At 35.0% G+C, this 12,342-nt stretch overlaps 2 protein-coding genes across 3 annotated transcripts in view; one reads left to right on the forward strand and one right to left on the reverse strand.

Annotated features, from left to right (window-relative positions):
• LOC127837572 (uncharacterized) overlaps window positions 1–12,342 on the reverse strand; it is a 386,512-nt gene that overhangs the window by 301,540 nt on the left and 72,630 nt on the right. The gene's annotated exons all lie outside the window — the stretch shown is intronic.
• LOC127839891 (uncharacterized) lies at window positions 3,711–4,648 on the forward strand. The gene is made up of 2 exons (XM_052368284.1): window positions 3,711–3,791; window positions 4,127–4,648. Exons 1-2 carry the CDS (start codon window positions 3,777–3,779, stop codon window positions 4,646–4,648), a joined length of 537 nt encoding a protein of 178 aa, XP_052224244.1. The 5' UTR covers window positions 3,711–3,776.

Below are 12,342 nucleotides of genomic sequence, written 5' to 3' on the forward strand. Positions count from 1 at the left end.
TCAATTTCTAAAATGAAGTTTATGTACCGGTACAAAACGCCTGTTGTTAAAAGAGACATTTACCCCAACCAGAGTTTCTTTGCTGTATTATATGTTGACCATAATTAGTTTAAAACTCACTCGCCCACTTGTTATCTTAAAACCATAACATCGAAAACGAAACTTCAAAAAATCTTCACTATATGCACATTTATGTAAACACTTTATACTTTTTACAGCTGCACATTCATAATCTAAAATTATGTTTTAATTTTCCTGTGTTGAAAATTAAACCTCTTGCCTTCTTTAAGCGTTTAAACTACATAAAATCGACATTTACTTTTAATCGAAAGAGTTCGTCACTAGGTTTTCCATGATCTAGTCAACGACTCCATGATCAATCGCAATCTCCACCCAGAGTTGTCGTTCCCAATCACATACAATTCTGGTTCCCGTCAAATCTCTGCGCGTAGGTTGGATTCATCGGATATAGTTTACATAATGGCGGAAAATGGTTTTTACATATTTAAGCATTATTTTAAATATAGCAAGCCATCTTGTTGTTGTCACTGCAATACACTATTATATATAGTTTTACTATAAAAATCTATAAGACTGACAATATGTACATATATTCCCTTACTTCATTGACCCAAATAAATATAAAGTGTACGGTGGCGTGCAAATGTCATACGATCACCAAATAAGGTTTCCAGCGAGCAGAATCCTATTGTGTACAATACAAAAAGTAGACCCGACATCCTAACAAACATATTCTATCAGTAAAATCATATAAGGACTATAAACAAACCTAAAGTGTACTCTGTGACAATGACCTTTAAGTGAGCAACAAAGTGGCTAGGGGCAGCTCATTGTCTTAATAAGAATATATTGTATGCCAATTTGTCGCGAAATCACGGCATGCATGATAAATGGGCAAAATACGAACATCTACGTTCAATCAATCCATACATAATATACCCAAGACTTCTAGGGTACAATGTGACCTTGACTTTAAAGCAATAGACATTGTAATTATTGAAATAATTGCCGTGTAAGCGTTGGTTATTGCGGTTATAACCAACGGTTTGGAGTTTCGATGCGTAGTAATTAAACCACGAGGGCGTACCCAGAGTGGTTTGGTAACAAGCATCGGAACGACGACCGCATAACCAACGCTTACACGTCGATAATTTCGATTCTAATACGATTTCATTAATAAGGTATCCGCGATTTAAAGGAAATCAGAATTATATTAACCGAACGTTTTCCACTTTTCCGCGAAAACGTCACCACAACAATGAAAATCAAATGACGTCGTCTTCATTTATAAACAGTGCGCGAACAATCAAAATGACGTCATACTTATCTCTCAACATAAACAAATATTTTGCTTATCGATTCAAATAAAAAGGAAATGCCCATAACACAAATACATTAAATGAATGAAGCATGACATTTTAGTACTATTTTGATTGAAGTGAACTGCAGTACGCGGAAATTTATTTCTTTTCCGAATCGCGCGTTAGCGCCCGTGCATTTTACTGAACTTATTTTTGGAATTTCCAGAACTATTTTCAAACCATATTTCTTCGCTCGTGGTTTGTTGCAGAAAACCCTTCGGTAGTTTTCCTTCTTTGTATATAGAAAACAAGTCACGTGCCGTGTTAGAATGCATGATAAACTTTTACTTCATATGATAATTTATCAATAATGTATCCAACAGTCACAATAAAGTAATTGATCGGGTACTAATTCTAATTTCACTATATCCTAATAAGGAATATGCACAAACTTAAAATATGTTTACTGTAACTTGATCATTAAAGGGACTGTCAACCACAAACGACGAAAAAAGAAAAGTTCTAAAATACCGTATTTTTTACAATTATTAGTTTATATTTATTAAAATATAACGAATGGTATATTATATTACTTGAAAAAGTTGTTTAGTTTTAATATTGTGAGTATATTCGGTAATTCAATTTTACTGGGCATGTCTACAAGGTAACTACCAGCTAAAACAATAAATAACGCAAGTAGATTGATCATCATCGTCACGTTGTAAACCCAGGAATGCAAATTGTGCATGCGTAGTGAATTGTATGTATTTGTATATAAAATGATCAATCTACTTGCGTTATTTATTGTGTGTATATCGTTATGTCACCTATTTTCGCGATGTACTTTCGATTTCACATCGCGAAATTTTATTACCGAATTTACTGAAAATATTAACTTTTTCCAAGGAATGTAATATACCAGTCGTGATATTTTAATCAATATAAACTAATAATTGTAAAAAAATACGGTATTTTAGAACTTTTATTTTTTCGTCGTTTGTGGTTGACAGTCCCTTTAGGCGAGAGACATGGTTATGCACACAACATGTCGTCTACATATGATGATTATGTGTGCTAGTTTGTTTCGAAAACCAATTAATCAATATAAACTAATAATTGTAAAAAAATACGGTATTTTAGAACTTTTATTTTTTCGTCGTTTGTGGTTGACAGTCCCTTTAGGCGAGAGACATGGTTATGCACACAACATGTCGTCTACATATGATGATTATGTGTGCTAGTTTGTTTCGAAAACCAAACATGTTCAAACATTTATTCGAACGGTAGGGAATGTACATTCACTATATACATATACGGAAAATAAACAAATTCGTACTGTACACTGTGACCTTGAACTTCAAGTTAGAAACGTGTTTGTGTGCGACACGTCATCTTTATATTATGATCATTTGTGCCAATTTATTTAGAAATCTTATTATGATCGACAAAGTTATGACACTGACACGAAATGTTACAAACAAACACAGATACATAGACACATACGCATGTACATATGGCTAACACTATGTACCCGGGGGTAAGTACTGAATATTGTTTATGGCCTTCGGGGAAATGAACAGGATAGAATATTGTTTCTGTTTATTGGTGATTAAGTTAAATAAAATTAAAAGATTTATTTATAATTTTCAACGTGTATTTGTGTTTGAAATGGAGTGAAGGAAACTAGCAATACACCAACACTGTATAACCCCTGTGAATTAAGCACGGTAAAAACATAGTATCCATCTTTTAACATATTCTACGATGTTTGCAGTACCACGGGTAACATTGAAATGACTTTTCTGTATCAATGGTCAATCATGTTTCATGACCCTTCCAATGCCCGTTGTCAATTCCCATGGTTAACCGCGATAATTATGACCAGGATTATTTATTATCATGGTTATGCTTAATTTTTTAGCCAAAACATGTTTCAAATGCTACCCTGGTACCATGGTCATCCATGGTTTGATTATGATTTTAAAACAATTATTTATCACGAGAACTTTAAAAGTGCACTTAGAAATTTATAGTGTATTATGTCAACTAAAAACAACAACCATGTTACATATAATTATTTGGAAGATGATAATAATTCTGATATTTAAAGTGGTTATGATGATGACGATGATAATGATTACGCTGCTGTCGTTCTGTTGATGATGATTATGATAATGACGCATCCACATTGTTAATTAGCAATATTAAGATGTTTACACTTTCATATCAGACTATGTTTAACCTGTATTATATGCAACTAGTAGTGAAATATCAGCTATGAATTATGCTACTTATGAACCGCGCACTGTTTGCCTTCTTTCCTATCTATTCGTTCAGCCCTATCTATTCGTGAACAATCTTCACGCGAAATTTGCCGCAATCTGAACGGTCGCGCGTGCCCGGTTTCTATACAAGTTTTGACAGGAGATATTTTGCTCCCCAGATATGTGAAAAATGCGAACTAAAAACGTAAGTAATCTATTCAATTTAACTATTTTTCAAAATATAAACCAACCTTTCGCCCAAAACAGTCATCCTTTTAATGAAATATGCATATAATTCACATTTTTTTCTCCGTGTTTACATTTGTCTTTCCGTCTGCAAGGCTGTTAGGATTGCCCGGATCAAATGACGTAATTTTATCAAGTCACACAGATGCTTTAGCTCAAAAATTGAGGCCCGCAAGGGGGTTACTTCGATGTCTGTAGTCAATTAATTTTCAATTAACGTTATGGCGTTTATCTTTTTGCAAATTCTACAATTGTTGAGCCCAATAATTCCTAATCATTTCTTTCGTTCAAAAGCCCACTCCATCCAGATATCATGGCAAGTATAGAAACTATACAAAAGATAACATTCTAAAGGCTTACTATGAAGTAAAGAATCATAGATCGTCTCTGCGCAAGGCGGCGAGGGAATATGGTGTCCCCTACCAGACATTGAGGGACAGAGTCTCTGGCAAGGTTGATCCTGAAGATTTTGCGAGGGAAACCGTACTTGAGACAGAAGAGGAACTGGGGCTGGTAGAACATGCGGAACAATGTGCAAGATTGGGATACGGGTATTCAAATATGGAAATGAAAAAACTTGCCGGCGAACTGGCGTTCAAGCTTGGAAGAAGGAAAAGAGACAAACCCCTAAGTAACTGTTGGCTTTATGGTTTCTTGGGACGTTGGAGAGAAAGGCTTTCAACACTAAAGCCATCTGCTCTGGATTCCAACAGAGCGAAAAATACAACCCCAGAGGCCGTTCAGACATACTTTCACAATCTTAAGAATACCATTGACACCCTACATCTTGAAAACAGGCCAGACCTATATATTTAATATGGACGAGACTGGCATAAGTCCAGAGCACAGACCGCCAAATATTATTGCCCCTTCCAATGAAAAACCACATTCAGTAACGTCCCCACGATCAGCAACGACGACCCTCATAGCATGTGCCAACGCAGCTGGAAGCAACATACCTCCCTACTTTGTTTTTAAAGGTGAGGTATAAAAACGAATATCGAATATCTTTGCCATTAACCATAGTTTATACAATTTTACGTCAAACAATTTTTATTACGAGCATGACTTTATAAGTAAAAAAACACTGTGAAAGAAAGAGAAACTCAATATGTAATCTCATTTAAAACGATAAATTGATATTGACCAAATGATATTACGTCTTTTTCGATCAATACTACCGATATGTTTCGGACTTAAATCTAAATAATATGTTATAATTTAACAGGTAAAAGATTCAACGAAAACTTAATGCAAGGTGCATCTGCTGGGGCCGGTTATGCTATGTCCGATTCCGGGTGGTCAACGACAACAGTTTTTCAGGATTACCTAAAAATCCATTTTCTAAAACATGTAAAACGGGACCACGAGAACCAACCCGTCCTACTTATACTTGATGGGCATACAACTCATACATCATCCGAGTTGATCCAATGGGCGCTTACCAACAACATACACATATTTGTATTGCCGGCGCACACTTCACATGTTTTACAACCTCTTGATGTCGCAGTGTTCGGGCCATTCAAGCGGTTTCATTACAGCGAATTTTCCGCGTACATGAAAACCAACATGGGTAAAATCGTAACTAAGTACGATATAGCTGCCATCGCCTGTCAAGCGTATCTAAAGGCTATGAGTCCGTGGAACATTGTGTCTGCCTTTAAGAAAACAGGAAAATACCCACTTGACAAGACAGCAATTTCACAGAACCAATTATACCCGTGTGAAGCATTTAGAGACGAGACACCGCTTCAAAAGATAAATGCACTTTGTTCAGGAAAAGAGGCAATCGATGCTTATCTACAAAAAAAGGCAGAAGCAGAAAAAATAAAACAACTGTGCAAACAAATAAGAAATGTAACTGCATGAATAAGAGAAAAAAACTTTCTAAACCAAACCCTGGTGGTAAAGAAATCACGAGCGAGCAGTACATTGAAGAAATAGACTTGTATTCCTCCCAAACGGTTGACGTGACCCCAGCGTTTCCGCAGCTCACAAAAAGTCCACAGCCCTCTACAAGTGGGTTAAATGTCATTCACGTAAATGACATTCACATAAATGACAGCGACAACTCAACTGATTCAGAAGGGGAAAGCGAGGTTTGCTGCGTATGTGGACTTTTCTATCCTCGCAGAGCTGACGAAAATTCGTTTATTAAAATAGTAAACTGGGCACAGTGTGATTAGTGCGGACATTGGGTTCACCTTGCTTTCTGTGACAAGAAAATAGTCTTGAGGAGGGGAGATGCTTTTCGGTGCATGCACTGCATAATTTAAATTTCGAAAGACAAACTTTATCTTTTTGTTGTTGTTAATATTACAAAGTTTATTGTTGTTTAGATGTGTATCTTATTTCTACAGTTGTTATTTGTGTTTATTTTATGATTAATGACAGGAAATATAATTTCGGACGGCATATGTAATATATTCTCGTGGCGAAAGGGCTCATCTTTTATGTCTCAGTCATAGTGCAATTCACCGATCTGTGTTTCCCCTTCCGAGGCCTCAAATTGTGTGCGCGTGACGTCATCGAATGATGTGGACGAATACATAGGAAACGTTTGGATGATTCTGATTTGTCGACAGCAACCGTTTAAAGTAAATAAGTTGTGTTACCGAAGTTATCGACAAGTTTTTGTTGTTTAAACTTATAGATAAGATGTTGCTTGAACTTTGTGTAATAGTTTCATTCATCCATATCAACATGTAAGGCGCATGCGCGCGTTCAACCTCTTAGGTGGACGAATAGACAGGAAAACAGGCTATATGGTATAAGTGAAAATCCTAATAATTCATATTTTTCTGTTGACACACTCCTACGATAGGATATCGTTATATTACAAGCCCCGTATAAGCATAATGTGTTTGCTATGATGATGAAACAAATCATTTAAATTATAAAATTACGAAACAAACAAATACATGAACTCATATATTTTTAAAGACTTGCAAAGACTTATGAACAACCGAGGTGGGATTGACGCGAACTAACAAGGCAGGAAATTTTGTGACGTTGTCCTTTTTGAGGAACGGTTATCAAGGAATCCACGCAAACAAACGCCATTTGAGTTTAGATTGTTCAACTAAAGAACCATGTAGAAATGTGTCATTAGGTTTATTTGTGAACATGTCTTTCATTGTTGAAACAGATATTTATGTTATTGCAACAAAGGATGAAACCTATAGATGTTAACAGAGATATGAGGGAACATTTTTTACATTTACATTTTTAAGACGTTATGGGATGTATAACTCTGCATACATAGTTTTATGTTAATCACTGCTGATAGTACAGAAATATAATAAATGCCGAATTTCAACTGCATTAGCATTGTTATAGCACGTGGTCTTTTATTCGTGGCAAAGACCCGATTGTCAATCAGTTTGCTTAAATAAAATTACTAGACACGACACAAATATTGTCAAATACACAATATACACATACGCAAATACAATTGTGGTCACCACCTTGAAACGGTCAATGTAAAACCAGTGTGGGTTAAAACTTGATGTACAATACTTGTATTCGACAAGCAATTTAATTGAGTTGTTCACGTTCACACATTGGCGGAACGACAATTTAAAACGAAAAATATGTAAACAGGGGAAATCGTTTCTGTTTCATAACTTCGACACAGTTTGGACAAGTATTAGAAAAAAAGTCAATTCCGATAGGTTCCGTATTTGCTTTTTCTTCTGAGCTCTTTCAACCTTCGAAATAATATTCCATTATATACGAATAGCTTTACGTTTGGACAAACCTTATTTAGTTGATGGTTTATTTTGAACAGGCATTGTTCAGAAACTACCGTGAAATATTTGAAGTGTTTCATCAGCTCGGTACAAGAAACTCTCAGCCTTTCACAGCGTGGCTTTTAATCTCATGACTCTAAGTTTCATATGAGTAGGGAATTCAAACTAACTTGCAATTCGTTAGTTTTTTTTACTCAGAAACTTGTCTTGATTATTCTTCGACCAATAATATATCTACTTACATAGATTAAATTGACAATATGACCAACCCTGTGTCACTGCAAAATAAACTGTCAACCTTAAGTAATTTGTATTGTTTTACAGGTAATATCTTAAGATATCCATAACTTTGTAACTGAAAAACTAGAATTACGACAGTAACACAATAGATTAATATACAGAGAGTGTTCTCAGTTTGTGTCTAATTAAATGTGTACGTGAACTTCAGTTTATCATAAAACTTATAATACAGAATACTTTTTCCCCACCCACATACTGTGTTTTCCCCCAAAAATCTGTAAAAATATATTTGAGTTATAAAAATTCAGCAGTGTCCGGGAAGCTTGGACGTTTCACGCTATGTATAAAACGTTATATAAGAACTTTAAAAATATATATATTAAGTTGTATTATACTAAACAATAAAATTGCATGTATATTTTTCAGTGTTATACATGCGATATAAAGTTAACAATTGCGATGTGTCAATTCGTTATTAAAGGTAAGAAACTTGCTTTAGAATGTTGGATTTTTTAGGTTGTATGGTTATACTAAGAATCTGTTAATCTATGTAAATTTAAATGATGTGTTCCCATTATCAAAACTGTGTGTATTCAAATGTATTCATAGGTTTATGTGGAAATAAGTTTATTAACATTATAGATTTGAAACATCGCTTTAAATTATCAGTTTACATTGACAGATTTAAATACTAAAAGTAATAATTGAATTTATCACAACTTAGACTGTTATCTTACAACTTAAAAAGTGAAAGCTATTGGGGAAACACAAATGCAAACAAGAGTGCCAAACTTTCACAAGATACGCCCGTTTTAAGGCTTTGAACAACTTGATAACTTTACCATGACCCATATTTGAACTTGACCTACATATCATCTAGACACAACTTCTGACCAAAGTTGGTAAAGATCTGATGAAAACTACTTCAATAAGAGAGCGGACACCATGCTAAATGCTTGAAATGCACTAAGTGACCTCGTGACCTAGTTTTAAACCTGGCATGACCCATATTTGAACTTGATCTACATGTAGATATTGTTTAGACACAACTTCTGACCAAATTTGGTGAAGATCGGATGAAAACTACTTCAATTAGAGAGCGGACACTATGCTAAATGCTTGAAATGGTTTAAGTGACCCTGTGACCTAGTTTTTGACCCGGCATGGTCCGATTCGAACTTGACCTAAAAATTGTTTAGATACAACTTCTGACCAAGTTTGGCGATTATCGGATGAAAACTACTTGTATCAGAGAGCGGACACCATACTAAATGCTTGAAATGCACTAAGTGACCCCGTGACCTAGTTTTTGACTCGGCATGACCCATATTCGAACTTGACCTAGATATTGTCCAGATACAACTTCTGACCATGTTTGGTGAAGATCGGATGAAAACTACTTCACTTAGAGAGCGGACACCATGCTAAATGCTTGAAATGCACTAAGTGACCCTGTGACCTAGTTTTTGACCCGGCATGATCCATATTCGAACTTGACCTACATATTGTCTAGATACAATTTCTGACCAAGTTTGGTGAAGATCGGATGAAAACTATTTGAATAAGAGAGCGGAAACTGCTGTGGACGCCGCCCGCCCGCCCGCCGCCAAGGTGAAACTATAATACGTCCCGTTTTTTTTTTAAACGGGCGTATAAAAATGAACGAAAAATATATAATGTTTCAATAGTTGAGATGCTTTATACCTACTTTCAGTAACCTTCAGTTTGTCTGTTATCCCCTCTTGTATCCACAATAGCCGCAAGCTAATCAAGTCACTAATTGGATTTTTGTGTGTTTATTTTTCAATATGAGTAGTTTTTAGACAAAAGTGCGGTGAATTACATACTTGTTCTTCATGCACATTTCTAGTTTTAAAAATGGCGACTTATTTAGATGTATGTGTACCAACAACTAACTTGAATGGCCTGATCGGTTTCCAACTATTCCCATGGTAAGAATTTGGGCTCCATTCCAAATTAAAACGATTGACCTTCCGTTTTAGCACCTTTCACGTGGTAAACGTGGTAAACGTTCTTGTGGCGCTGGTAGCCATGGCAACGTGGGTGTTCATTCCGCTGAGCTGCTTTACCTTCTGCAGCGTACTGCGGTAGACGTACAGAGACTGTTTCCGAGGAGATCATGGGACTTCCTGTTGCATCAGATGGGTTCTTGAGTTCAATGGTTTTAATCTAAGGTCTAAAATATTCCTTAATATTTAAGTCCCAGTAAATAAACATAAGAAAGAAACAACAAAAAAGTTCGTATTGAACATCGTGTACCGAAAATAAATTTTAAAATACATATATGGTAATGATAAACATTATTATTTTCTCAACGGCTGAATTCAAAGTTTCTGACAATGCAATGGCTGTGTGTTTCAAAAAGAGATGAATTTCGGCTGAGGCAAGTTTTAGCTGAATACGGGCCATTTGTCTATTTGTCGAACATGACATTACATTGAGTGTTTTAAACTCCCTTTTCAACTACTTGTTGGATCTTGCCCAACCTTTCAAATACTTTTTTCAAACTGTAGATAAACTTTAAGTAACACATTTTGGCTGCGATGAGGTTGCCCAGACATTATGTGCCTTGTCTTTTTTTCACGCATAGAATATGTAGTCCCAAAATGTTGAGTTTGTTTTCGACTTCTATTAAAGTGCTCTGTGTTTTTGCTCAAACTGTCACAACTGGTTGACCTTAATGTGTAGATGATTGTTACGAAATGAATTTCGAATGCAGCCAGGTATTGGCGAATTACAGTCCCTAGTCTGTTTGTCTACTGTAAAATGTATAATAGATGTGTCTGTGTACAAACATGTTTTGTTGGGGCATAAGTGTCTGTGACACATTGGTGGTATTTTTAGTTTTACGGGACTTACTGGTGTGTAACTATGTTTTGCAAATTAAGTTATAAATGTTCTGCTCATGTTATCATAATTAAGCGGATGCAAGTAAGCATGTCCGATGCAAGGCAATGTTTTATACATCATTCAATCTTTCACTTTAGCTTTTATTATTTTAAAGGGACCTTTTCACGTTTTGGTAAATTGACAAAATTAAAACACATTGTTTCAAATTCAAATTTTCGTTAAAATAGTTATGATATGTTTTAGGAATGTGTAATACTGAACATTTACCGTGCTCTAAAATAGCCATTATATGCATCTTTCCACAATTTAAAAACCTGACAATTATAAAGCACTGCAACGCGAAACAATTAAATAATTTGTGGAGTTCTGATGTCGTGATAATACGAGGATTGCTTATATAAAGTATAAAATTCATTGATATGGGTACGGATGGCCGAGTGGTCTACGCGATAAACTTTTACTCCTTGTGTCAGTAGTTCGAATCCAGTTGAGGGTTACTTTTTTCTTTCTTTAATTTTATTCTTGTTTTTGACTGGAGCTTTTGTCCAATATTTACATTTATCAATATAATGCATGTAATGACAATCTTTAATACATGCAAAAATCTGTGGATAGGCCCCTTAAAGTTAAATGCCGCTCAGTCGAGAATCTCATATGAAGCTGTTGAAAAAAGTTCAGAGAAACCAATCATCTGCTATTTTAAATAAATGTTTGTACTGTCTAATCTGCGTTAATTTTTTTGATTGTGTTTAGAAAAGATCATCTTAAAAGCATTTCAGTCCTTCACATAGCTTTTACAATCATACTGAATAACATGAAAAAATCTTTTATGTACTGTTACTTATAACAAGTTGTCAATGGTTGCATTGCACAATGCTTAATTGAAACTTTGAAACTTTCTAATTTGATGAAACGCCTATTTATTTAATGATATTCAATGGCGTTGTACAAAACATATATATGTACATAAAATTGATAAAATATAAGAGTGTTTGATACTATTATTCAGCATTAATTAAAGGATTAATGATCTAAAATTGTGTAATATAAATAAAAATGCTGTAAGAAATTTAAGCAATTAAACAAAACCGGCTACAATATTAAAATAAAGTTAAAGAAAAATATTATGTAATAAATTGATATAACTAGGGTTAAGACAATAATTATAATGATATATTGAGGAGATTCGTGGCAACATAAAGACACGGTTTTTCATTAACTAAAAGGATACGTGAAAGGATATTTCTGCACTCTGGCTGTGGGATCCGACAGCTACCGGTCACCTGTCACCCTTACGGACACTTCTTCTGGATTTTAACCTTATTTGAACTATTGTGACTACAAGTCACAAATAGACTGACCAAGTGTGACTACAAGACACAACTTGATGGTTAAAATTGCAGTGACTATAAGACAAAACTATAAGGGCTAAGCGTGACTAAAAGACAGCTGAATGATATCATTCAATCATTGAGCAAAGAAGCGCTAATGATTTTTGATTACCGGTCACTTTTACAATAACTATCCTTGTCGAGCAAAGAAGCCCGCACAATTCTTTGATTCCTCCGAGCCCTGGTTGTTGGACAAATAAGCCCGCACAACTGAGTCTCGATTATTTTTTAAATCACACGAATTAAAATTTAA

Source organism: Dreissena polymorpha, chromosome 7, assembly GCF_020536995.1.
Source record: "Dreissena polymorpha isolate Duluth1 chromosome 7, UMN_Dpol_1.0, whole genome shotgun sequence".
Lineage (NCBI taxonomy): Eukaryota > Metazoa > Mollusca > Bivalvia > Myida > Dreissenidae > Dreissena > Dreissena polymorpha.